The 26,906-nt window shown below is 54.6% G+C and overlaps 1 protein-coding gene across 2 annotated transcripts; it reads left to right on the top strand.

Annotated features, from left to right (window-relative positions):
* SEMA7A (semaphorin 7A (John Milton Hagen blood group)) lies at positions 1 to 26,118 on the top strand. Of its 2 annotated transcripts, none has more exons than XM_050903580.1 (14): positions 1 to 116; positions 15,356 to 15,489; positions 16,421 to 16,471; positions 16,780 to 16,875; positions 17,290 to 17,374; positions 17,932 to 18,042; positions 19,360 to 19,499; positions 19,867 to 20,045; positions 20,251 to 20,359; positions 21,060 to 21,258; positions 22,964 to 23,079; positions 23,713 to 23,864; positions 25,046 to 25,113; positions 25,521 to 26,118. In XM_050903580.1, exons 1-14 carry the CDS (start codon positions 5 to 7, stop codon positions 25,865 to 25,867), a joined length of 1,899 nt encoding a protein of 632 aa, XP_050759537.1. In that variant the 5' UTR covers positions 1 to 4; the 3' UTR covers positions 25,868 to 26,118. The 2 variants fall into 2 exon arrangements, with proteins under 2 accessions (XP_050759537.1, XP_050759536.1); XM_050903579.1 differs by having other exon boundaries at positions 25,518 to 26,118.
* Positions 26,119 to 26,906: the final 788 nt, after the last annotated feature.

The following is a 26,906-nucleotide window of genomic DNA, read 5'->3' as shown; positions in this document are numbered from 1 at the left end:
AGAAATGGACAGGAGGTCACCCGTCGCCCTCTTCGTGGCCCTGTGGGCCAGCCAGCTGGGCATGTGGGCAGCGGGGCGCTCCAAGGTGAACCCCAGGATCATCACAGCTCCGCAAGGTAAGTCCCGGGCTGCGGTCGGCTGCAACCTTGAGATGCAGCAGCAGCAGCAGTGTCTGCAGCTGACAGCTACTGCCTGCGCCGTGTATTTTCTACCTATGTCTTGTCTTTTGAGAAGAGTTGGTCTTTATTTCTTTTGTTTCTTTGGGGAGAATTTTGGCTCTCATTAAAACGCCTGTGATCTCAGGAAGGGGCTTCTGGCTTCCTTGATTGCTTTTGATTGAATTTTTAGATCCCTGTTCTTGCCCAGTCCTTTCCTTTTTATGTTCTAAAAACATTTTCCTACAAGCTGGGTATATTAAAGGCTGTTGGAAAGCCCTGAAACAGACACAGTAACCGTTTCCCGTAACTTGCAGGCAGAAATGGAGAAGTGTATTTGCATAAGTTAATTTTCTTATTCATCTGATGTACTTACCCTGTTAGCTGCAAATGAGTTCTGTGAGTAAATATTTGCAGAAGATCTCTGTTCTCTGAGAAAATATATACATCTGAAATGGCATGCAAGGACTTATAATCAAATCCAATCTTAGCAGAAACTGAACAAAGAAATGTTTTCAAGGAGCAAGCTTAGACTACAGCCTAAGCTTCGCGCGTTGAAAAGAGCAGACTAACGTTTACTGGTTATCATGTGTCTTCCGAGCTTTTGGATTAATACCCTCCAGGGAGGCTTTAACAAAAGACCCTGTCTTGTCCCTGGTGGTTCTGGTGTTTGGCTAAGCCGGCGGGTTCAGCTGAGCTGCGGATCTCACGCTGCTCTGCAGTACAACAGCTCCTCTGTGTTTCCTATTCGCCGACAACTTCAGAGGACACAAATTTCCCATGGTTTATTCTGCGCCATCTGTTATTCTTCTGCCGTTATTTATTATGCCCTTCTTCTTCAGGCCCATTGCTGCCTGCAGATGAAGGGCCAGGAGCAGAGGGAAGGACGGTGGGCGCGTGGCTCGGAGGTGGCCTCTGCCTGCCACGACCGTCGCACGAAGGGGAGAAACACCGGCAGGGAGGGCAGCGAAAGGTTGCTCCTAGTATTGCGTCATTTGTTTTATCTGCTGGCAAATGAAGTGGCTCAGAAAAGGGGATGCCAGTGGGGGAGAAGGCACAGAGCCTGAGACTGAACAGAGGGTGGGGGTCACGCATTTCTCCATAGACGTTTCCCCTGCCCCGCTTAGGGGAGGGGGGGGGGGAAAGTTAAATTGCCGGGGTCTGGTGTGGTTGGAAATGCCTGTCCTGGAGTAAAACTGTGCTGAGGGGGAAGAGGAGGCTCGGGTGGTTGACTTCCACCTGTCTCTGTGGGCTGTGCTTGGCATTATTATATTGGCTGTGCTCCATGGTACTGTGCTTGACGCAGTACGGTCATTTGGCCTTTTCCTGCATCTGTGTCAGAGGGTGGCTTTCCTGGCATTGAACACAGTGAGGATCTGTCACCTAGAAACACCGAAGCCAATTAATGTTAGGACACTTCCCTGCAAGGGGATCAGCTTGTGCTTATCTCTTTCTCTCTCTCTTTTTTTTTTTTGAGAGAGCGAGCGAGCTTAGCTAGGACACAGGCCGAGAGGGATTTTAGTTAGGGAGGTATCAGAGGTAGCTGTGTGGCACACTCATTAAGAGTCAGTCCTGTGTCCTATTTAGCAGATTGCATTTTGCTCGGTGTAACCTCTGCCCTTTAGGAAGCGGGTCTGTGGGTGAGGAGGAGGGTGGAGAGGAGGCTCTGGGGGATGGCGAAGAAATGGGACAGGGGCAAAGGGGATGCGACAGGGAGCCCTCTTTAACTTCCCCAGTGCTCCAGACACAGTGAAAGGCAAGGACAACATCTTTAGTAAAACCTGTAGGTCAGCACTCTGCTGCTGTTTGCATCCAAGTGTAGAGGCTCGTCCCTCGCCATGGAGGTGACGGTGTTACAGGGCTTGATTTGCGGCTTAAGCCCTGGTCCTGGAGGCTGGGAGCTGGATGGAGAAGAGCAGCAGTCCGGGACATTTTCATGGGTGTTCATGCCAGGGCTGGGCCTGGTGTGCTGCCTTTGCAGTGGTGCAGTGCTGGCCTCAGCCCTGGGCTCTGCGGGAGCTGGCAGCTCTTCACATAATTAAATTTCTTACACGCCACAGCCCATCACTAGCACCAGGTATGGCAGCCTCAGCAAAGACACCTGGAGACATTACAGCCCTGCGGGTGAAGGGAGAGATTCTTGGTGCTGGCCACAGCCCAACTCTCTCCAGGAGGGAAGAGTACATGTGTGGGATCCCTCCCTGGGCTGCGGCGCTTGGGGGAGAGGAGGAAATTGGTGCTGGGCAAAGCTGCAGCTGCCCTTCTGTGTCTCAGCCTTGCTCCGCTCGCCAGCACCCTTCCAGACCCAGGGAGAGAGCCCTGGCCTCGCTGCAGGCAGCCTGAATTACTCCGCTGTTTTGCCCCGTGGTCCCTTGTCCGGTTTCGTAGCAAGAAATAGGTGAGCGGACATTGCGAGCTGGGAAAAAAAATGTAGCTGGGCTTAGGTAGCACAATCTCGAGCTTGGATCTGAAGGCAAAGGAACAGAGTCAGCCTGTCTCAGTGCTTGGAGCTCCTGGATTTAAGTGATTTCACAGTCCTGGGGACTTGGACTTGTGGCGGTGGGTGGCTGGAGCACAGTGTTCTGCAGATCTGCCTTTTTATGAATGCAGTGCGTATAAAGCCAGCCCCAAGGCCTCGGCCGCTGTTCTGCCTTTATTTTGCCTCCCTGATGCCACAGCACAGTGCAGGAGGAGGTGAGGAAGGGGCACGCTTTTCCCAAAGATCGGCCCAGTTTGAACCCGTGCTTGGGAGCGTTTGCCACCGAAGGCAGGGTGAGGGATCCCTGAAGCCCTCCCAGCGGCCGGCGCAGGTGGCCGGTGCTCGGGTCTGGCTGGGTAAGCAGTTATTTGAAAGGACGTCTGACTCTGCAGGATTTCTTCCTCTTAGGGGAAAGACACTCGGAGCAAAGGGCTGAGGTCAGCTCCGGACCACTGGTCATATCTAAAGTGCTTAAGATCCTTTTTACTGACAAGGACTTTGCCCCCCCCTTCCCCTTTGCAGCTGACCCAGCACACAGATGGGTCAGGGTCTGTTCTGGCTATTACCCTCCCCAGTGTTCTAATGAAGGAAGATTGTAAATGGCAAGTTCCGTATCTGTTGAGATTTGCAGAGTAGGAGTTAGTTCAGCCTTAGCAGCCTGCGCTGGCGCCGAAGCAAGTGCTTCAACCTTGCACACTGTGTTCTTGCTTATCTTCCCTTTTATTTCCATCCTCCCCCTGCCTCCATGTATTTCTCTAACTAAACACTGACCAGCTGGGCTTTGCTTTGAAAAAGGTGTGTTCGCATCCCACACTGAGCTTTTGCTTGTCAGCGCAGATACCGTGTTTACTCTTCTGATCCATCTGCAGAGACGTTGACCGCTGTGTCCCGGGGCTGGGCAAAGCTGTCTGGGTGACAGAGCGAGCAGATACAGCCCCTCTGTACAGAGCAGGAGGGTGGCATCCCAGGCTGCCTGTCTCGTGACCGGAAAGTCACCGAGCATTGGGAGAGCAGAGGAGTGCAGTGAGGACAGCGAGGAACCCGAGAGCTGGGTCAGGCTGCTATAGCCTGGGGCCTTTGTAGCACAGGAATAATTTTTAGCTACTGCCATGCTTAAGGTTGTCTTGTCCCTGTTTACTTGCACGTGCGTAGATCCGAGACAAACTCACAGCCCCTCTCTGGTTGCTTGCTGCATTTATAGCTTGGGGTAGGATGGGGTCTGACAGTTTAATTATTCCCCTCTTTCTCAGTAACAGGTGAAGCTGGAGGGGACGGGTTCTGAGCTGGTGTGTAGCTCACAGGAGATAAGCGGGTCCGGCAGGGGAAAAGAAAGGTTATACACTTGACCCTTGGCTGCCTTGACTGGGTAAACTGGCTCTAGCCTGTCCTGGGACACGGCGGGGGGGATGTCAAAATGGCAGTTCCTGGAAACTGCCCACACTGCCCATAGTAGCTCCTGGGCTTTGCCAAGTTCAGCCGCCTCCCCTTGCCCTGGGAAAACTGTGCCAGCAAGCATCTCTGAGTGCTGTAGGAGGTCTTCTAGGAGCTCTTCATGCCCGCCAGTGCAATGGTGCTTGCATTCAGCTAGCAAAGGAGGAAGAGAGGTGATCAGAGATGAGGCCGAACTCATGCTGATGGGGAGTGGTGGCAAAATGAGAGATTGTGGCGCTAGCACCAGCTTTTACTCCTCAGTGACAGTGGCACTATTTTCTCAGGAGTCATGATGCCACGAGTGTGAAACATCTTTGTAGGACAGTTTCACATGAAGCTCTCGGAGCATTGACATTTCCAGGAGAAAGCTTCTCACTTTCCTAGCAATGCGATTTTCTGCAGACGGCTCATTTTCACAGGGTGGGTGACGCTGGTATCATAAAATGTTGGTTGAAAATATTTTTTGCTCTGTGCAGATTGAAAAAGAGAAACCAAACAAACCAAGCGCGTGAATCACAACCACCTCCTGTTGCAAAAGCGTGACACAAAAACAACAGGCATGGATGAACTAATAAAAGTTGTGGCTGCTGCACTGAAATGCTCAGGGCTGGGAAAGAGAGCCAGATGCGAATTGCTGACCCGCTGCCCGGCTCTGTGCCAGACCTTGGGCTGATTCAGGGTCAGAATTGCAGAAAATTGACCTGGGAAGGTGTTCTGTAGTTGATGTAGGCAGGCTCGGTGCCTTAAAGCAGGACAAACTAACTCTAAGCCTGAGTACTTGAGTACAAACTAAATCTAAGTACTGAGCACAAGATGCTTTTTAAAGATGCTTGTATCCAGAAAAAGGGCTGGAAGGTGAGTTAGAAGGAAGAAATTGCTTGTTTTGCAGCCAGCGCTGTCCTGTTGAGCTACATCCTATGGTGTGCGGCTATTCCTGGTTACTCCAAGAATAGGACTTGTTCCTCCTGTTGGGCGCTTTTTTCAGTCCCAGCTCCACCCGGTGTAGTAGGCTGTGTCTGTGTCTGATGTGACAGAGGAATGCTGTAAGAGTGCCACAGGAGCTGGATGCGGAAGCATCTCCTACCGTCTCTACGAATTTCAGAGCAGCTTAAGTCTGGAGCAACAGGCTTCGTATAATAAACCTAATATTGCCCTTGATGACAGCTCTGATTCTCTAGTACTGTAACTATCCAGTCCCCAGTCTGAACCCTGTTGACTGGTGTCAGCATCCTCCTGCAGCGATGACTCCACATCTAATTACCCACTTGGGTTAAATTATTCTCCTTTATAGGGCGTGCGTGTACTGGGAGGGAGAGGAAATTGCAAGTTTAAGGAGCTGTGGGAGTTTTCTTGGGGAACGCATGGACAGTCCCAGCCAGACACCTGCCCTTGGGCTGCTCGCAACAACCCTGGCCATGGGTTTGCTCCTATCTTGGATAGCGCAAGTTTTGGAAAGTCCGATCTGAGCGTCTGGTTTGAAATGACTGACTGCAGCGCGGTGGTTTGGCTTTCCAAGTCTGAGTAATGCGGCGCTGCCGCCAAAGATGGACGTGAGAAGAATGGGTATTGTGTGTTCCCGCTGGTGGGGGTCAAGCGGGCAGAAAGGGGATGCTAGGAAGGTCTGCATGGCCTTCCCCGGCACAAACCCAGAAGGCTGCAGGGCTGGGACCTAGCTGATATTCGTTACAGGGGTGGGAAGCCTACAGCAGCAGGTAGGAGGGCTGCAAAGAGCATGACAGGGCCCTTCCCAATCTAGCGAGGAAGCCCCTTTGCTGCATGCATAATCTCATCTGTCTTCTATAAGGCAACTGAAACTTCATCCTCGCTCCAGAGCCACAGATCTTTCTTCCCACCTTTAAACCTCTGCAGAGGCTGGAGGCTCCACAGGGGACTGCACAGGTCCCCTTACCCTGTGTCCACCTCCTGGCTAGCCTCCCCTGGGCTGGGAGAAGAGGGCATGTGCCCGAGAAGGGTTTCTCAGCTGCCCTGCCCTAACCAGCAGCAGGGAGGTGGGAGATGGCTGCCAATTAAGCTAAAAGGTAAAGCGGCTGTTTTGCTGGTGGATGCTCATAGAGGTGCTCGGGGCAATTTTTATCCTGGAAGGCTTTTTATGATAAATCAGTCTCTGGAAACTGATCTTCCTAGTGGGAGGGGCAGCCGTGCTCTCCAGATAGCAGCTCTCCTGCTAAAACCATTCTTTTGTTGTTCTGCCGTTGTTCCAGTGACCGTATAATAAAATACCGTAATCACAGGAGAAAGTTCCCCAGCTTCCAGCAGGAACACGGCACAGCTCAGGACTGTCATTACAGAGAACGGCTTTTGGAAAGTAACAAAACCTGGCTCTAAATTTAGCGCCCGCAATCCGTAGGGTGCAGCAAGCAGCTCGGCTTCAGGGCTGGTAGGGAAAAAAGTATCTGCTAGATGACAAGCTGCACCCGTGCAATCAAAGGCTCTGGACTCATCTTGCAGTGGCACAGGCTTCAGTGCTGCATAATTCTGGGGGGGTGAGCATGCAGGGGGGGCTGGGGGATATTGCTAATGTGTTAGTATGCATAGAAAACGCTGCCGTGCCTGTCATGTAGTCATTTTGTATTTAAAAAGGAGAAACCCATCTTTCTTGGAGCACGAAGCGCGCTGGTTTGAGCCTTCAGAGGGTAAGCGGAGCCCTGCAATGCTGCCCGTGTTCATGAAGCCCTGCCTGATGGCAGAGGTTTTGAATTCAAGGCTTGTTCCTTCCCAGCTGCAGGTTAGGGGTCTCTTTTGTTGCTTGCTGAGTGAGCGTTTGGGACTGCTGCTGGCTCTTGCTCCAGCTTGGAGGCCCCTCGCAAAGGGGATATAGGCTGCATAGCTCTCAGAAGAGCTTTTGAGTGGGCATGCTCATGCCCAGCAGCTGGGTTACTAAACCGAGAGGTTTTTTTCCTCTTTCTTCCTGCCCTAGCTCACCCCTGCGCTGAATACTGCTGCCTGCTGCCAAGATGCTCCGGAGCTTACCAGAAATAGAGTGGAAATCATTAATGCACCAGAATATTTGCCTTCTGTAGTGTAACTCTAAAAAAGCATATTTGTCTAGTTAGAGTGTACTCTGCGAGCTTTGAGCCTTTCCTCTGTGCTAGCGCGGCCCTCCCGGGCATTTGGATTGCACACGGGCTGAGAGCTTTTGTAGGATATATCCGCGATAATGCGAGCTGAATTGTTTCCTCTGCTCCGGAGCATTTTGCTGTTGATGGCAGGGATCTCTTGAGGGCAGCAGAAAGCAGCCGCACGAGCACCCCGTGCTTGCAGGGTCTTCAGGAGCGGTTGGGGAAGAAGCCAAAGAAAAGGCAAGCAGCATTGTATGGTGGCAGCCAGGAATGTAGCTTGGCCGAGGGTAGACAAGTCCCGCTGCGAAGAGGATGTAGATGTTACTGATACATCCATGGCCTTCCCCCTTCCTTCGGAGGGGTGCTTAGAGGGAGTCGGAAGCAGTCAGGGAGGGATATAAGAAAAGATAGCGTGAGGTTTCTTGGCAGATGATTAAATGCTGCTTGTCTCCACGCTTTCTTGGGGGAGAGACAGGATGAGAAATACCAAATTGATTAAACCTGTTGCTCTGAATTGCTGTGAACTTAAAATAAGAAAGAGGAGTGAAATGTGTAAGGCAATCGGGTCTGGGTTTGAGTAACGTGGGCTTCCCAGCTGCACGTCTCCCCTCTGTGCTTTCACACCTCTTCTGGGTTTCCCACAAGTGCGTGGATGCCTGTGCAAGGGCTCAGGGCTACATGTCCCCCGGTGCTCTCCAGCCTCCTGCGGGTTGCCTGTGCTGCCCAATGCTGGGCTCACCGGTTCTCCGTGTGAAGGACGATGGTCCCAGATGGAAAACAAAAAGGAGAGCAGCACGCAGCCCAAGTCCTCACTCTCAGCTGTGCTGCTTTCGGGAACCAAACCGCAACGTTTCCTACAGGATGGAGGGCATGGGAAAATTACAGTCAGGGCTTTTACCCACCCTGGGCTGATGAGAAAGCACTTTGCCTTCACTGGGAAACCATTTTACTTACTCTATCCTTTCTGGGCACACACAAGCTCTTGGGATGCATCTGCGGGAGTGTCTGGCTAAAGCAAAGGCAGCTGCTCTGACCTCAGAGTTGCTGCCCTACCTGGCCAGCGCCCTTCCCTGTCCCGGTAGGAGAGGCTATGTCAGTTAGGAAATATGTAGGACATGACTGATGCCCGCAACAGGGCTTGTTTGATCTGCTTTCCAGACCCTGCCCTTTGTAGAACTTCTGGTCACAGCCGGTGACTGCTCTTGGACTCTGGCACTTGGTACGAGAAATGAGTGTACCTATGTTTCTTCAGTGGTTTTCTTGCTTGTGCTGTGTGCTCGGGGCAGGAAGAGGAGAGATTTAAGCAGCGTGGCTGCCGTGTAAAGCGCTCATGGTGGGCACGAGCTGAGGGGTCTCCCCGTGGCAGGGAGCTGCGTGGCCCCTAGGAGAGCACGGAGGGCTTTAAGGAACAGGAACCACGTGTCTGTGTCTGGTCCTACTTCAGCAAGAGACATTTTTAGCACTCTTTCTGGCTGCCTGTTTTCCGCTGCTGCTCCCCAGTGCCTTTTGGCCCGTGGCAGACTAATACCGCAGAGGAGTTTTGGGGGGTCCCTGCAAGCATCCTGAAAAGAAGGCAGGGGAGACCGGGAGGGGAAGGCAGGCAGCATAAACCCCTTCTGAGACATGCCAGGCACTGGGCTGATGGGCACCAGCTCATGGCCATGCTCCCAGTCTGCTACGTCATGCCAAGCTGAATAGGTAGGGGACAGGGAGGGAGTGAAAGGGGGACAAGGATGATACTTGGCCCTGGGAGGGCTCTGGAGGGAGCTCTTAGGGGTCCGGGATAGAAATCTATAGGGGATGGGGCTGTATTGGTTCCGCTCTTTTTATTTTGCTTTCTTTGAGAAATGACTGATGTTGGAGCATAGGTTGAACTGAAATAGTGCGGGGCTGCCCCGCACACCGAGCGATGTTCCCCAAGGGGTGATCCTTCAGCCTGTGCCGCTGCTTCCCCAGCGCTGAGAGGTGGCTGTAAGGATTCCGGCTCCCAGGGAGGCAGGTAAATGCCTCGGCAGCGTGCTGGTGCCGAAAGCTGGGGAGAGGAAGGAATGACGGGCCAGGCTTTTTCGTGAGCAATGAGAAGGAAGTGGTTTCCCACATGCATTGCCTTTTTGCACCTTTCTCAGAAACCCCTCTCGCAAAAGCATATCACTTTCCATGAGGTGTGTTGGCCGGTGGCGTGTTGGAGAACTTGCAACTCACAGCCCTTCGATTTACTCCGTGGCAGGTCAGAGCAAACCCTCCCAGAGTGTCCCTCCTGGGTCGTCTCATCTAGAGACAAATTGTTCCTATAAACCCCCCCCCTGTTTCTGCAGGATCTGCCAGGTCCCAGAAGCCCATCAGACTGCTCGAGGCGTCCATCCCTTGGGAAGGGGTCGGCTGGCGGGCGAGCAGGGCTCTGGGGAGCACCTCCCCGGCCTGACTGTGGTTTCCTTGTGGCACATTGCTCCCTTTGGGCAAAGTCACGGGGGAAGGAAAACCTAGCTGCTCGGTAAGCACAGCAGCTCCCCAGAGACATACTTCCTCCTTCCGAAATGTCTCAACTTGGGAATTTATAGATCATCTAAAAAAAAGAAAAAAAAAAAAAGGCAGCTTGGCTTCTTGCTGGCATCCGTGGCAGAGCTGGGGAGGCAGATGGTGCGTGGCTCTTGGATGGGAGCAGTGTGGTTCAGTCCAGTCCTCCTCCCAGGGATGGAGGGGACCCATGGCAGCCCCATGGGGTGCCTCCATCCCTCTGGGGTGGGTGCTGTGACCCCCCGTGCTCCCCTTGGAGGGGATGGTCTGCTGGTGGGGCTCCCGGGGCTGGTATCTGGCCAAGCAGGTAGGAAATCCGGGAGTCATCCTCCCGGTCTCGCCTGGGGGAATAGTGAAACTGGAACCGTGCTGCGGAGTGATGTCAGAGCTGGGACCTGGAGTCCTCACCCCAAAGTGGGTGACGAAGGCAGCGGACCTGAGTCACATTCCTGGCCCTTAAAGGAAAGCAGTCAATCTGCCCATGCTGGGCTGCTTGTCATGCATCCTGCATGGGCTGGGGGAGCGGAAGAGGGATCAATGTCATCGAGTTGAGTCGAGATGGCTCTCATGTTCCCAAAAGCGGGGTGATGTGCAGGAGCCTGGAGCACAGAGTCAGCCCTGACTCACGGCCGGGCTCGCATTCCTGGGGGATGAGGGCTCCTGGCACAGGTGTAGGGGACGAGACCCGGGGGACCCCCCTGCATTGCCAGCCCTTGAGTCAGCATCGAGCAGGCAGCTTTTCCTTCTGCCGTCAGAGCCAATCCCAGTTGGATTGCAGCAGAGTCATGCTGCTATCAAGGTCGTAATCTGTTCAGTCTATTCAAAAAGGAAGGAAGAAATAAAACCTGGGAAATGAGAAATTGTTTGGAAAAGGAGGGAACCAGGAAAGGATCCGACCAGTGCCGTGATTCAGGCAGGAGCGTGCTGGCTGCCAGACCTACAGGCAGCAGAGCAGGTGGCAGTGTCATCAGCGTCGTGCCGGGGAGGGCAGGATGCGTGACAGTGACGACTGACAGCGTTGTAACGTGTTATAGCGAGAAGAGTTCCCGGGGCTGCTGGGTGGATTGCCTGGGCGTCGGGGAGTGCAGCGGCGCTGGAGACTTGGCTGAGTTTGCCGTGGTGGCGAGCTTCAGCGCTGCACCAGTTTAAATCCCGTTTTGCCATTTGGCGGGTGGCCCAGCCCCGTGTCCCCATCGTATGGCAGCAGCAGGAGAGTTGGGGAGAACACAGGCAGCTTAGCTAGAGGAACTTCCCATGCTCAGGGCAGCACAGGCCCCGTGGTGTGGAGCGGGTAATGCCAGGGAGCAGGTAAACCCCATACCCTGCCCGGTTTCCCCTCTTCATATTCCAAGGGGGGTCCCACTTGACAAGGGGTTTATGAGCAGCAAGTAAAGGATCTGCCTCTCGTCTGCATCAGCGCCGCTCTCAAGAAGCAGCAGGTTCTTATCTCGTTCTCCTTCCCTTTTTGTTTTTCCAAAGCTTTATTTCAGTTCCTTGTTTTAAAATGCTGGCACCAGAGCAGATTCAAACCGTCACCTCCATTTTAGGGAGACGTAGTCCTCCCCCAGCATCAGTGAATTGTAGACCCGCAAAGACTCGCCCGCTGCCGGTGCTGAAAACCGTGCAAGCCGGTGGACTGAGCTGAGTGTCTGGGATGCTGGAGCTAGTTGCCAGACCGGGGAATAGTGGAGTGTGGAGGGGAGAAGGACCGCTGTAGCTGAGTCAGCCCTCCAGCCGGGATGAGAGCTGGGTTGTTGAGTTTGCGTGCAGCGAGGCTGTGTGCCCACGCTGCTTCTCTAGTTGGACATCTGTTCTGGAGGTGGGGAGCATGCTTTCCCCCGCACAAAGCTCTGGGATGCTCTGAGAGCCTGACCTTGCCGTGGTGCTGGGGAGGTCCAGGCTCTGCTCAGGCTCTTGGTGCCTTTCTGAAGGGGCTCCTGAACCCAAAGGGAGCCAGAGAGCCCTTCGGTGTGTCATTAGAGCTGGATTTGCCCACGCCGTGCCTAGGGAGGCAGGCCTGTTTCACCCTGTCAGATAGGAAACAGGATTGCTCCATTTGTTATCTGTGTTGCTCTGTGTTTAGGACGAGCCTCCCTGACCTCATCTCATCCAGAGCATCTCCCTCTTCGTTTCCCTCCTCCTCCGTTACCTCACCCTGCAGGCATCCTTCCGAGATGCACCAGCCTCCCTCCTTCTCCCTCATTTAATATTATTCTTCTTCTTCAATCTGGTCTGGTACTCTCCATCTCGCCTGCAAAGCACAAAGCCGCTCTTTCTCCCATTCATTCCTCCTGACTGGGGTTAGCATTTCAATTGACAATTGTGCCATTGATTTGCATGCTGACGGTGGGGTTTGCAGTAAATGCCAGGCAAAGGGACTCGGCGGGGTTAGCGAGGCTCTGGAAATAAGCCCTGTGTCTTCTGAAGCTCTGGACTCGATTTCGAAGGGAGGGTGGTGGCAGGGTCGTGCCTTCCCCCTTCCAGGGGGGTGAGCCTTTCTTTGCAGTGTCAAAAGGAGCCTTGGACTTGCTAGGAGAGGCATGTCCCCTTCTTTGGGGACATAGTGTGGGCCATAGATGCCCTCTGCCTTGTCATCCCTGGCTCTTGAAGCCATTTATACCCCAGGCCCCCAATTCGGGGGTGCAGGGTTGCTCCCCCTGATCCTGCCAGATGAGAAGCAGAGGCGAAGGGGATCAAACCAATTGCCTAAGCCGAGCTGTTTAAGGCAGAGCAGGGGCTGAAGGCCAGCTTTGCAGGTCAGCCAGAGGGCTGATGCAGAGGCAGAGGGACCCCAGCAACCGCTCACGGAAACACCTTTAAAAGGCTCCCTTCCAGATCAAGTTAAATCAGCGCTGGAGCTGCAAACACACTTCTGGGCCCTGGCTAGCAGAGCTGTTTACTCTTAGCTTAGTGATTCAGTGCAGTCCCTGGGGAGCAGTAGGATAAATAATATGTTGGCGCCAACCAAATTATTGTTTTGGGCTTGGTTGTTTCTGGCTGTTTGCAGAGAAGTGTGTCCTTGCAGGTTGGCACGGCTCTGAAAGCTGAGCTTAAGAAACAACTCAAGGCAGTGTTGTGAAAAAAAAAAAACCCTCAAAACGAAACCAAAGGTAATAAGATCACATGGGGCTGAAGTATGCAAAAGGGTGAGGTGGAGGAAGGGGAGTGGGGAATGGCTGCAGATGTATATTTTCCTGGATTAGCAGTAAATTTAGGGGCCGGGCTGGAGGTTTGCAAACAAGAGCAGTTTGCTGAAGTCCGGCCAGACCTGCTTGCGGCGTGTTGACGATGGGTTGTGCTGGCAGTGGTAGCTGGATGGGGGAGAAGGGCTTTAGGGGCTCCCGTGTGCGTGGGCTGTTGCCTGCCTGCTTCACAGGTTGGGCCAAGAGGGGGATGTTGAGGACAGCTGGGAAGGGGGCTGATGAAAAGGGGATTAGTCCTCTCCTCCCCAGCGAGCATCGACTGAGTCTGTGGCTGGTGCGGTGCCCGAGCTAGCTGGCATGCCCAGCTGGCTTCCTGCTTGTAGGGCCACTTAGGCAAATGAGTTGCACAGTCTGAGAAGACTCAATACCAGCTTCTCCAGCAGGCAAAGCACATGCTCAGGGAGAGGACGGGGAGCAGGCAAGGCCTGTCATCCAGCTGGGCTTTCCTGACTCCGGGGTCCCGACTGCCAAATCCCCCCCACCCCGCCGCTGCCGTGCCGCCCCTTGGCTTCTGTCCCGCAGTGCAGGGGCAGTGCGGCCCGGAGGTGTTGCGTTCGTGAGAAGCTGTAGGCTGGAGGGCAGAGATGGTTTCTATACCACGGCACACCTCCACCCTCTGTGTTTGCGGCTGAGGTGCCCTTGCGAAACAGCGGCCCGTGGGTCTGGCAGGGTTTCCCATCACAAGGTGGTGGCTGGCAGCACCCCCCGTTAGCCAAGCCGGTGATAGGAAAGCCTTGCTGGCTGGGTGCCGTTTAACCCTGCAGGGATTAGAGACCCCAAGGAGGTGCGACCAGACCAGTGAAGAAAAAAGCCGCAAATCAAGCAGGCATTCAGTAGCCCCAGTGACCTCTAATAAGTCTTTTTTACTTCCAGCTCTGCGGAGCCTTGGCAGGACCCCTGCGTGGCATGCTCTGGGCAGAGGGGGAGTGCTGGACTATGCAAAGTATGTCCTTTGCCTGTCCTGCCAAGTGCCCCTATAAATAGAGAGGGACACGTGCCACTGATTAATTGCCTGTCTGTGCAAACAGCCAGCTCCCGAGGCAGACGCAGCCTTTGTCTGTCTGCTGGGAGCAGCAGCACTTGCCAGGAGAGAGGCCCCCTCTTCTTTGGAAAAGGGAAAAGAGAGAGAGATGAAAACAGAGTGCCCTGTCACGCTGAGCAGAGGTCAGTCCTGATCGAAGACTTTTCCCCCTCGGAGGAGCAATCCCTCTCATGTCATTGCTGCAAACTACGGTAGGGGACAGGGTAGCCTACGGCAGTGCACATGTGCCACGTGCGTTGCACCCTGCTGCGGAGCTGGGCCCCGGCACGGCTGCTCAAAGCTGCCCAGATGCAGCTGGACCATCTTGGAGAGGGACGCAGGACCAGCGGACCCCATCGAGGGACAGCGAAAGCCCCAGGGGAGGAGGCTCACAACTGTGCGGCAGTGCAGGGCCAGCCTCCCACACCTGAGCTGGCAACGCAGAGGGGAAGGGAGGATCTTTTTAGGAAAGAGGAGCTGGAAAAGCCGGAAGGTGAAAGAGGAAGGAAAGAATGGAGGACAGGCAGTCCTTCCTCCCAGCTGGGCCTGGAAAGCTTCCCATCTGCAGCAACAGGTTGTGACGTGGGTCCTAGGTCTTGCAGCTCACTTCTTGTTCACACGTGGGGGCGTGGAGCCCATGAGTTGTGGCTTTGCCTGCACCCTTCCTCTGTCGCATGTGGGCTCTGGCCTGGGGACTCCAAACCCTGTCCATCCCTCCTGGCCCTTGGAGGGAGGCTGCCGACAGTGCAGCTGGAGGCTGGCGAGGAGAGGTGTGATGCCGCACTGCGGCTGGTAGGAGATGATCTACCCCGTGGGCACGGGGAGGTTCACCCCCAGCTGCAAGGCAGCACAGCAGCTCCTCTTCCATTCAGCCAGATAAGAACTCACAGCTCCAATTAAGCATGTGCGGGGTCCTAAAGCGGGGCACAAAAAGCTGCTGGCACGTCAAATGCAAGAGGATGCAGGAGCCAAATCTACGAGGCAGTTGCCTGGAGTGATTGTCAGAGGATGGACAGAGAGGGGAGGGAGCCCTTCATCTCAAAGCTGGGAGGCAGGAGGCACTCGGCCATTAGAGCAGGTGGGAAGGCAGCACTCGCTTGGCTGCTGCAGAGCCTGTTCTAAGTCACTTTGAGCTTCTGCTCTCCTACAAGAGCTCCTACATCAAAGTTTCCCTTCCTCCTCCTCCATCACCAGCCCTGCAGGGGCCAGGCGGGGCCCGCTCCATTGTGCAGGTCTCCTGTCCCCTGAGGCCAAGGGGACAATAGTTCAGCTCTGAGCCTGGGAGCTGCCTTTCCCTGCCTGCCTGGCGCTGGGCCAGCCATCCCAGAGGGCCCCCGGCCCCGTGTCCTTGTTTTTCTCATCGCTCGCACCGAGGACACGGAAAGGGAGTTGATCAGCCTGAGGTGGCTGCGGGTGCTCTCCGCAGTCAGCTGCGGTTCCCCTGGTGAGGGTCTCCTCTGTGCTGTTCCTAGGTGCGAAAGAGTATGCGTTTCCCAGGAGTGAGAAGTACCCGGTCTTCTATCATAAAGAAAACAGCTCAGCCATCTACATCGGGGGAGAGGGAAAGCTTTATTACTATGACTTTGCAACCTATGAGAACTACACGGTAAGGATGCTCTGCTAACAAGTTTGGCCCTGGGAGCCCTATAAGAAAGTGTCCAACATCTGTCTCACAGCCCAAACGCTAGATACTTTGCTCAATGTCTTTCCCAGTAGCGAAGTCAGGCCTGGAAGGGTCTGGTCTCTGCCCAGCCTGCCCCATCCATCCGGGAAGCCGCAATGTTAGTATGATGAATGGCTGCAGCAAGGGGGAAGTCTCCTACGCTAACCGTGGGTGGGTTCTTCCTAGGTTCTGATCCTCCTGAGGTCTTTGCTGCCCCAGAGGGAGGATTTTTCCGGTGAGGGACCCTTTCTTTAGCCTGAGAAGGGATGCTCAGACTCACGTCAGTGGAGAGAAGCTATGCTCCCGTCCCTTTCCATTGTCAGAGCCCAGGCTGCTTTTCCTCAAAAGCAGGAAGTTCTGGATCAGCTGGGCACCGAGTTAATACAGCAGGAAACCCCCCCAGTTGGCTTTCTCGTGACCCCTTCTTGTCCTTCTCAAACAAGTCGGTTGCTGAAGTTTGGGCCCAGATACTTCCCTTCTTGTTCCCGGGATCAGTGTGGTTTGTGTGTCCCAACCCTCAGACACCACCCCCCACTATTGAACACCCATTCCTCACAACGACAGATCCTCTCCCAAAATCCTTTGGAGAGCAGCTCAGGCTGGCTGCCAGTCATGCCTGCTGCTTTGGCCCTGCATCCCCACTTCTCCCCATCGCCTTGAGAGCCTGAGAGATCCAGCCCAGCCTCCCCAAGGGTTTTCAAATGCTGAGGTGGGGAAAAAGGTGGCGTTGCGGTGTTTAATGACCTTCTCACTGACGTGCTTGCTTTGCTTCTTGCGAAGAGAGTGACTAGCATGTAGTGCATGGGGCTGAGCCCACATCAGCTGGCTTTTAGAGGGAAGGAATTAAAGCATATCTCTTTCTCTTATATCCTAGGAAGACTTCCCAGTGAAAAATGAAGGACAGTGCACGATGCCTGGGAGTTCGGTAGGTCCTACCTGTGGTGGAACAGCATGTGGAACAGCTGGATGGGCGAGGGTTGGAGGACTTGGGTTGAAGAACTGCCGGGGAAGGAACTGTGTATGCTCCTCACGTGCTCTCTCTGGGTGAACACCTCCAGTGCCTGTGGCGCAGGAGATCAGATGAGATGATACTGGTTTCCTCCTCTGGTTTTAAGACCCATGAAAAAGCTAGGAAGCCATATAGCAGCGTGCTTGGTAGTGCTGTGGGCTTGGAGCTGTGGGGCTGTGCTCTGCCATTCGCCGCCGCTCATGCTCCTCTTCTTTCTATTGCAGGATGACAATAAAAATTACCTGACGTTAGTGGAGAAGTATGGAGACGGGATGTTAGTGTGTGGGACCGGCGCCTGTGCTCCCACCTGCTGGAACTTGGTATGCTGTGGCCGCCTGTGATGAGACCAGAGCAAAGCACTTGCTCTTTTGTTTTGTGCTATCTCCATCTGTAAAATGGTGCCCTGATCCCCCTTCCTTCTCAGAGTGCTCTGAAATGCCCAAATGCCAGCTCCCTCGAGGAGCTTATCGTGACAGCACGGGACAGCCTGCACGAGCAGAGGTCTGCACGTGCCACCTCTGTGTTCACTTGTCGCAGCCTCCCTCTCCTCACCTCCTGCCTGCAGGAGGGGCTCTGCCTGACCCATTCGACGATGGGCTGCGTCCTTCCCTCGTTTGGGCTGTGCCAGCCAAGGAGAACTGCTTTCCTCCTGTCCCAGGGGTGGCAGTGGGCACCTGGCTCCCCTGCCTTCCCTGAACTAATCACGCTTAGGAACCATTTCTGTCCTTACCCAGACGCAGAGAAAGGAGAGGACTTCGTGGGACGGGAGGGGTATTGCTCCTTTCACCCCTGACTCAAATACCCTCGTCGTCGTAGACGGTAAGTCTGACTGCTCACATATTTTCCGTCGTAGTGCTGTGCAGGAAGGCTGGGCTCTCTGTAACGAAAAGGGGCACCTTGAGGCTGCTCCAAGGGCTTTGTCTTTCTGCTCTGGTTGGCGACTGGCCTTAGCGCTTCTTGCTTTTGCCTCCTTGAAAGGCACATCCTTCTAGGACAGAGCATGGCACAAGGTTGTTTATTCCTGTCCAGGGCATGGGGGTTGAGTCTCTGTGAGGGAGGGTAGAGTGCAACGGAAACAGCGGGGAAGGAGGGTCCTGCAGTAACTCCACTGCTCCGGAGCTGGCAGAGGGACAGATGAGGATCCTTCCCAGAGGTAGAGCAAGAATCTGTCCCTGCCACTCTTTAAGGAAAAGGACTGGGGGAGTCCTGCCAGGCCTGCTCAGTCCTAGGCAGTGAGGACTGGGTTTCTTGACCTGTATCCACCATCTCTGTGAGTCCATGTGCCCAGAGAGTTCTTGGTTCTTTGTTTTCTTCTCACAAACCCTTCTGCCACCTCCGGAAACAGCCCGCTACAAATGAGCCTTCCTATCCCACAGGTCATGACATCTACTCCACCATCAAGAAGAGCCAGCAGAACGGCAAGATACCCCGTTTCCGTCGAGTGAGAGGGGGTGGAGAGCTGTACACAAGCGACACAGTGATGCAGAGTAAGTACAGGGGAGATCCTGAAGGCGTGGGACCCGCTGTTTTGCCCCACCAGGCAGATAAGTTGGACTCTTTGTCAGTCCACAACTGTGGGCCATAAGTACACGGCACAGCTTGGAGGGGTACATCCTCTCTGCCCAGCTGGGGTGTAGCTCCAGAGCTTCTTGCTTGGGTTCGGTCACCCCTCGAGCCGTGGATGATCTGCAATGCCGGTGAGGAGGGACCCAGCGGCTCCCTCCAGCTCTCTTGCTGCCAGCTGCGGGAATTTCACCTCTTTGCTTCTGGGACAAAACAACTGACAAATGAGTTCCTCTTGCACAGGGTGAGGAGATGGGGAAATGGAGAGAAATGGGTGGCAAGTCCCCTGTCAGATGCTGGAAGGAAATATGGTTGTGTAAAGGTGCCCATCAGCTGCCATGCGGCGGTGGAAACAGGAAGAACAACTTCTACTCCGGGCAGTGACTCTTTCCAAATCCCCAGTCGGGGTGAGACCTTGAGGCAGGAACATGTTGGGCTGTGCATGGGACAGGGTGGGGAATAGAGAGAAAGGACCCTCCTCAATTTCCATGAGCTTATTACATCGCCTTCCCCCAAGCCTCCCCAGTGACACTGGGGAATGGGAGATTATTGAACCCCTGGCCAAAGACAAAATCAAATCAAAATGACACCAGGGCAAAACAGGACTTGTTCATGCAGGGCAGTGGAGGGGGGCAACCAAGGCACCGGCAAACAAACCTGATAGATGCAGAGCCGTGAGGCCAATCCCACACTTACACAGAACTCCCTGCCATGGGGACACCAACTAACGATGCTCAGAGGGACCCTGCCGCTGCTGGGGATGCCCTTTGTGGCAGCGATGTATTAATAGGAAGAGCATCATTGGGTTTTCCACAGCAAACACAAACAACAGCGCGGCTTATTCCCACTGAGGAAGCCTTCCTATATGATTATAGCTCCCCTGCGCAAGAAGGGAGAACGGGTTTCCTTTGCTGCTAAGCAGCCGAGGCTTCACCGGGCTCCGGGGACTTGGCCTTCGAGGGAATGGGTGCGTGGAGTTGGGCAGGAGGGAGAGGAAGGGGGAACCCACTGGGAAGGTGGCACGTGAAGAGCGGTTGTTAGTGCGTTGCACCGGTGAGGTGTAGAGGATGGGCTTGGGCCGGTCCTTTGCCTGGAGCACAGACGGTGTCTGCATTTCCTCATCTTGTCTGAGGGTGAGTGGTTAGCTGCAGAGCACGCTGGTTTGGTCCCCACTGGTGGTTTTTCAGGTGAAACCTGTGTGTTCAGGCCAACGTCTTCTGATGGCTCATTTCCCTTTTCAGACCCTCAGTTTGTCAAAGCCACCACATTAAGGCACGAAGAGCCTCACCAGGACAAGATTTACTACTTCTTTCGTGAAGACAACCCGGATAAGAGTCCCGAGGCCCCTAGAAACATCTCCCGAGTGGCCCAGCTGTGTAAGGTAACACGGGAACAGTGTATGGTGGGGAGGCAAGAGTGTTACAGGGGTGGCAAATGGACATGCCAGGTCAGCTGGTGTTATCGGCACATGATTTGGCCCCTCTGGCTCAATTCTCTCCTCTGCCACAGAGTTCGTGTGGGGTACGGCCATTTCCTTTGGCTTTCCCATCCTCTGGCTCCAATCTTGCCTGTAGGGGCAAGAAAGCCCTTTTCTGTCTCGCTGGGATGTTAGAGGTACTTGATTGCTGCAGTGACCAGCATCAAATATACCTATGGAGCATCCCAGTTATCCATCCAAGATGCTGGACGGGGGGGACTTTGTGTTCTTGTCTGCCAAACCCTGACTCCCTGCTTTTCCTTTCTTCCAGGAAGATAAAGGGGGAACCAGTTCGCTCTCTGCTTCCAAGTGGACCACCTTCCTGAAGGCCAGCTTGATTTGTGTCGACCCAGTCACCAAGGGCAACTTCAACTGGTTGCAAGATGTCTTCTTTGTCCCTGCGAGTAACTGGCGGCACTCCAAAGTCTACGGGCTCTTCACAAACACCTGGTGAGCGACTTTGCAAAACGGGGGGATGTCCTGTCCCGTGGGCCAAATCCTTTCTTTCAGCCCTTTAGTCTCTCTGGCAGGCACATCGGTGGAAAACAGCCAGAGTGGACACAGTCAGCGAAGGCACAATGCACACAGCCATGCTCTAGCCATAGGGGTGATGGCCAGTGTCTCCCTGACCCTCTCTTTGTCTCGTTGCCCGCAGGGGAAGCTCTGCTGTTTGCGTCTATTCCTTTGGGGACATTGACAACGTGTTTCAGACATCCAGACTCAAAGGCTATAATGGTCCCAACCCAGAGATCAAGCCTGGGCAGGTGAGTGAGTGATAAAAGATGCCCGTATGAAGTGGAGAGGCCTCCCGAGGCCAGGAGAGCTGGTCCCTGCTCTGCCACTGCAGTTGTCAGAGTAGCTGGGCCAGGTGAGGGGACGGTCCCACCGCTGAGCAGCCACGTGAGAGCTGGGGCAGCGAGGAAGGTTGTAGGCAGTGCAGGAAGGATCTGAGCTTTGTTGCTGGAAACAGAAGGAGGCTGGATAAGGTCCAACGCCTTCATAGAAAGCAAGGGGAGATGGGCTCTTACATGCCTCGGCAAACAGGTCTGTGAGCTCTCGTGAGTGAAGCTGGAGGACGACGTCTTGCCTTGTGTTTGCTAATCCCACGGGTTTCGCCGAGCCAACCTGCAGCCCAGCCCTGCGGTTACGAGTGCACCACTGACCTGGCAGCAAACAGCAGGGTGGGGGGGAGGCTCCCCTAAGGCTCTCGGGGGGGTGACAGGGCATGAGTCTCCTAAACTGCGACTTCCACAGGGGAGGTTGCTGGCAGAACCTGGCACGAGCACAATCACAGCAGCCCCAGGGCTTGTGTTTACCCTCAGGGCAGGCTTGTGTGCCGTGCCTGGGCATCCTCCTCTGGGCTGAGGGATCCGCGCTGTGCCCTGCCTTGCTCTCCTGCCCTCCAGCCTCATCCTCAGGGACCTATTGGACTCTGACAGTGGCTTTTGTCCCCTCTTGCCGCAGTGCGTTTCCTCTGGACAGCACACCCCGAGCGAGACCTTCAAGATAGCCGACAGCCACCCAGAGGTGGAGGACCGGGTGGAGCCCCTCTCCCCCACCAAGAGCCCCTTATTCCACAACAAGCACCGCTACCAGAAGATTGGAGTGCACGAGGTCTCTGTGGGTGACGGACGTCGTTACAACGTGCTTTATCTGGCAACAGGTACTGGGAACCATTCCCTTTGGAGTTCCCCAGAGTTTGCTTTCCCCTCGAGCACAGGGAACCCGAGGGAAGCAGACGAGACCCTCAGTGCAGAGCAAAATTAGGGGCTGTGTTCCCAGCTTGGCATATGTTTGTCAAGCAGAAAAGAGCTGCCAAGTCCCAGTACAGCTAAATACATCTGATTTGGCTGCATAGGCAAAGACAGGCTAAAAGCAGAATCGCAGCACGTGGGATTTACCCAGTTGGGCTGCTTCAGCCTGTGGTAGGTCTCAGGCCAAGTGTTTGCAGGGCAAGGAAGGGGTAGCACAGCTCTCCCCAGGTGCAGCTTCACACTGTCAAGCAGAAATCCTTTGCAAAGGGACCCACTCTGTCATCTCCTGTCCCTGCTTGCTCTAGTGCAGCAGCGCAGACTTCCTGCGAGGTCAGCACCTCTGGCTGCGGCCACAGCCAGCTGATCACAGCGGTCCTGGGGCAGCCGGAGGTGCTGTGGAGCTGGGCCAAGGCAGTTGAGCTGCAGGTGAACAGGATGGAGAGCAAAAGGTTGGCGAGCTCAGTCAGGCGGCAAGGGGTTCCCATGCAGCGCCAGCTACTCGCTGCCCAGAAGGTGCAAAGGTCCCTAACCCAGCGCTTCCCTCTCTTGCCTGCCTATCTCCCCGGGCTTGCTCCCTACAGCTGTGCTCATCCCTTTTTCTGCACTGTGCTGGGATTTTTTCGCTGGCACTTGTGAAGGGACTTTCTGGGGCTTTTGTTTACTAATGCGTGATTAAAAAAAATGCAGACGGCTCTCAGTAGGTGGCCTGGGTTGGGTTAGGGCCCACGCACGCTCAGATTGTTCTTGTCTTGCCGAAAGCCTTAGCTTAAATGCAGCTAACGCCTTGCGGAGTCCCGCTTGCAGGGAGCTTGCTCCAAGATGCAGGGCTTGGCAGGGCAGCTGCCCACCCTCGCTGGGGCGGGTGCGGAGGCAAGGGCCAGCACTTGGGGGGTCCTAATCCCTGCCTGACCTGGGGTCACATCTTTCACCTCCCCCTGGGTGATGGTGGAGAAGGGAGCGACTATTTGGGAAAGGGAAACCGTGCAAGTACTTAAAAGAGGGTAAACAATGAGGATTCCTGAGCCCTCTTCCCTCAGGATCTGCCTTTCCACCCCTCCACCAAACTGACTTGTTTTCTCACATCATTTGGAGTCATTTAACTGGGGAGGATAGTCAGTTTAATTAGAAAAACAGAAAGGCAAAACCCCAAGTTTCAGCCTCAGGCGGGCGGTGAGATGAGGCTCACGCAAGAACAGGCCAGTGATCAAAGCAGAGTGGAGCTCGAGAGCGGTTGGTTTTTCTTGCTGAGGCCGTTACAGCGCAGCTGATCAAAGCAGGCACAGCCAGATCCCGAAGGGCAATGGGAAATGGGTTCCTCTTGGCTCTTGGCTGGGAGGATGACAAGGCTCTGCTGTGGGAAACAGTACTGTCTGGGGGACAATTTCCTAGCAAGAGCAAGCAGGCTCCTTCTGAGAAAGGTCCTGTCTTCCCTGGGTGGCTCGTTTCAGGAATCCAGTCAAGCCTGGCTCTGCAGAGTGGGTATTGTCTGCCACAGCGAGGGCTGGAGGCAGAGCTGGTTCTCTGCCTGGCTTCCCCACCCCTGCCTGCAGCCCCTCTGCCTTGCCTTTCTGCTCTCAGCGTGCTTCATCAGGGCTCTCCCCTCTTTCTTTCTAGACAAGGGATCTATCCACAAGATCGTGGAGCTGCCGGATGGGGTGCAGAACATCATGGAGCTCCAGGTCTTCCCAAAGAAGGACCCGATCCAGTCCATGATCCTGGACCATGAGAGGGTGAGTCTCTGCCTGCTCCGTAGAGAGGAAAACAGTGGGTCGGGCTGCAGCTTTAAAAGCAGGCAGCAGGGGAGGCAGGGACAGATGGTTTAATGACAGCCCCTGGATCTGGAAGTAGCCTCTGGGTGGGTTTGTGGAGGGTCCCGCAGCGTGCTTTGCTGAATCCTAACAGCTGGGCTGATGTCCCCAGTCCTGGGTAACTCTCTGTGTGGTCAGTGGGCAACGGGGCTTTTCGGAAACCTCCTCTCCTCTGGAGGCAAGGGAAGAACGAGGCTGTTTGCTCCCTGGGCCAAATCCCAGCACGCTGTTCTCCTCCCTCTGCAGTTTCCCTCTCGTTGTCCAGCCTTGCTGGCAGATGAGCTGTCAGACAGCGCTGGTGCTCCATCCCGGAGGTGACAACACTGCTGTCACTGATGGAGCAAACTCATTTATACGCAGGGCTGGTGGGGGAAGGATGGCTGCTTCCCCTCCCACGATAGGGACATGTGACAGCATTGCCTGGAGACCTACCAGCCCCACTGGTGAAATCCACCCCAATATCACCGTGACGCTGCAGGAGAAGTGCTAGTCACTCATAAGGTGGCACTGGGACGCAGTGCCAAGATGATCAGCCCCTCTGCTTCCCTCCCGCAGGCGATGCTGTACGTCGGCTCAACAAATAAAGTCATAGAGATACCCATGGACATGTGCAGGGTGTATCGCAACAACTGTGACAGCTGCTTGCTGGCGAGGGACCCGTACTGCGGGTGGTTCAACGGGAGTTGTCAGTCGGTTTATCTGAACCGGTACGTGGCGCCGACAGCTTGCTGTTTCTCCGTCACTGTCCTCGTTTCGGCTGGGACAGAGTTAACTTTCTTTTTAGAAACTGGTACAGTGCTGTGTTTTGGATTTAGTGTGACAATACTGTTGATAACACACTGATGTTTTCGTTGTTGCTAAGTAGCGCTTAAGTTAAGGACTTTTCAGTTTCCCGTGCTCTGCCAGCAAGCAGGTGTGCAAGAAGCTGGGAGGGAGCATGGCCAGGGCAGCTGACCTGAACTAGCCAAAGGGGTATTCCATACCATGGAACGTCATGCCCAGTATATAAACAGGGGGGAGTTGGCCGGGCGGCGTGGATCGCGGCTTGGGAACTAACTGGGCATCGGTCAGCGGGTGTTGAGCAATTGCACTGTGCATCGCTGGTGGGTTTTTTGTTTGTTTGGTTGTTTTTTTTTTTCCCTTCCTCCCCCTCCTTTTTTGTTATATTCCTTTTCATTACTATTATTATTTATTATATTTCATTATTACTATTGTTAGTATTATATTTTACTTTAGTTATTAAACTGTTCTTATCTCAACCCACGAGTTTTACTTTTTTTTCCCCTCTTTCCTCCTCCTCACCCCACTGGGAGGGGGAAGGGGGAAGCGGCTGCGTGGTGCTGAGTTGCTGACTGGGGTTAAACCACGACAGTCACCTTCAGCTGGTTGCTTTCATGTGAGAAATACCCAGACCCTCAGTATTCCCCTTCCTGGCCAGGGCCGCACATGGTTTTGAGGCCATCTTCCCATCAGAGAGAGAGATGAGCCCATCGTGTCCAGGCAGTAGCAGCGCAGACGTTTGTGCTGTCCCCAAAAACTCTGCCTCTGAAGGGATCCGACCCTCCCGCAGCACCCCTGCTCTGGAGAGGGAGAGGTCAATGGGTTTTGAGCACCCAGCCCCTCTTTTGCTGTTAGAAATGTGCGTAGCTCTGCTGGTTGTGATGCTGTTTAAAGCAGTCGCTTGTGGTGAGTTGCTGGGTCTCACATTTGTCATCCACCAACCTCCTAAGTGGGAGGGTGGGGTGTATTTTTCCCTACCCAGATAATAGGTGTTTAAACTTTCTTCCTTATCTGATCCACCGCATCTTGTATGGGCAATACCTTTCCTGCCCTGAAGCGCTGCTTCCCTGATGTTAATGCTTTGTTCGTGCTTATTCCTGTCTGCTAGGGAGGTGCGTCAGAACCTGAACCTGGACCCGTGGCGAGGAAAGTGCCAAAAGGGGGATATTAAGGAAGGTAGGTAAAGGTTTTGAGCTGTAGGCCGTGTATCCGGGGGGTGTTTGGGGCAGGGTGACTGATTCTCAAGTCTTTGTATGGGTTGTGCAAAGTGTTGCAACTCGTTGCTGGGGAACTGGGAATGACCACGCTGAAACCAAGACACCAGGCAAGTCTCAGCTTGGAGTTAATTGCTAGATAATGTATTTCTGAGCTGGGTGAGAGGGCTTAAACTCTGTGTTTGCTGATGTCCTGGGAGGAGAGTCCCACGGATTTCACCAGGTGTGGGTCAGGCCCTGCCGTTGTTGTTAAACGGCTGTGTAACGTGTCCCCATCAACCCAACTGTTCTGCCCGCCAGACTTGTGGGGGAATCCACGGTTCCTGGACGTGCCTGTCTCATCCCCTCCTTCTCAATCTCTTCCAGCAGATGACTATCAGAACATCACAGTCGTCCCTTTCTCCCGCTACTACCTCAACTGTCCCATCGAGTCCCACTATGCCACCTACAACTGGTACCACAACAACAGCCTCATCAAGACCTGCAACACCACCCACCCCCAGCAGGACTGCTTCCACTTCATCCAGAACGTGAGCCACATTCACTACGGCCACTACGTCTGCATCTCGGAGGAGGACGGCTTCAAGCAGGCTCTGGTGAAGGAACGCCTGGTCAACCAGCTCAGGTTCATGTCCCAGAAGGGCCAGGCCACCATGACGTTTGGCTCTTGGCTGCAGCTGCTCCTGATGGTGGTGTTGGTGGGGCTCTTCCACTGAACACGACGGGACTGTCTTCCCACCGTCCTGGCTGCTGCTGCTCTTCCTGCACTTGCTGTCCGCTCCTGAGGCGGGATCCCCATTCTTAGTCACTCCTTGGACATTAATCTTTGACTGTCCCAAAAGGGGGTCCTGGGCAGCAACCCCTCCGTCTTTGGCCTTGGTGGAAGAGTCACGGCGAGGAGGATGCGACCGCAGGGCCAGATGGAGCAGGGTTTGGGGACAGGGAGGGAAGGGGTACCCTAACACGCGGGGGACGTTCGCTGTACCCAGCAGCGTGAAGGGAGTGGTGTCAGCCTCTCCCCGAGCCCGCGCTGGTAGCTCCGTACTGGTTATCGTCCTGAGCCTGCCCTGGGTGCGGACGTTCAGGGGACTTCTGCCGATGTGCATGCACTGATCCTCAGGGCACGATGACTCCTCTCTTTGGGAACATGCATGTGATGAAGAAGAGGAGCCAGCCCTTGGCCTTTCTAACTGGTTGATCTGTGCTTCGCTCCCAGCGGGGACGGACGCCTGCAAGTTTTTAGTGGCTAATGTCTGTTTGGGTTGGCGAGCAGCTGGAACGCTCCCAGTGTCACATGTGAGTCCCCTTCTGAGCTGGAGAATTGGGCTCTGGAAGGGTTTTAGGGTTGGTTTTGGGTTTTTGGGGTTTTTTTTTCGCAGCTGGCTTTGACATGGGAGGGAGATCGGGAACTACCGCTGGAAACCTGCAAGGCAAGGGCAGGCACAAAGTTAGCGTTTTGCATGGAAAAGCCTCGGAAGGTGACTAGATTTGGGATGTGGGGAAGGACAGACCGAAGGGGACAGGAAGGGAAGGTGGAAGCAGAGCCCAAACCAAACCCGGGAGGCCCTGGGAAGAAGTTTTAAGCGCACAAATACTCTGCAGGCAGCTAAGGGCATTTATCTGTGGGCAGCAGGCAGCCCCTGCTCCCAGCGCCTCTCCTCCGGGAGAGGGACCGGGCTTCCTCAGGGAAAGAGGCGGCAGCCTGCTGATCTCAGGGCGATGCCGACGGGCTCAGGGGGGCTGTGGCTGTCCCCA

The sequence above is a fragment of the Gymnogyps californianus genome, chromosome 11, assembly GCF_018139145.2.
Source record: "Gymnogyps californianus isolate 813 chromosome 11, ASM1813914v2, whole genome shotgun sequence".
NCBI lineage: Eukaryota > Metazoa > Chordata > Aves > Accipitriformes > Cathartidae > Gymnogyps > Gymnogyps californianus.
Note: the sequence above shows the minus strand (reverse complement) of the source record. Positions and strands in the feature narration are given on the sequence as shown.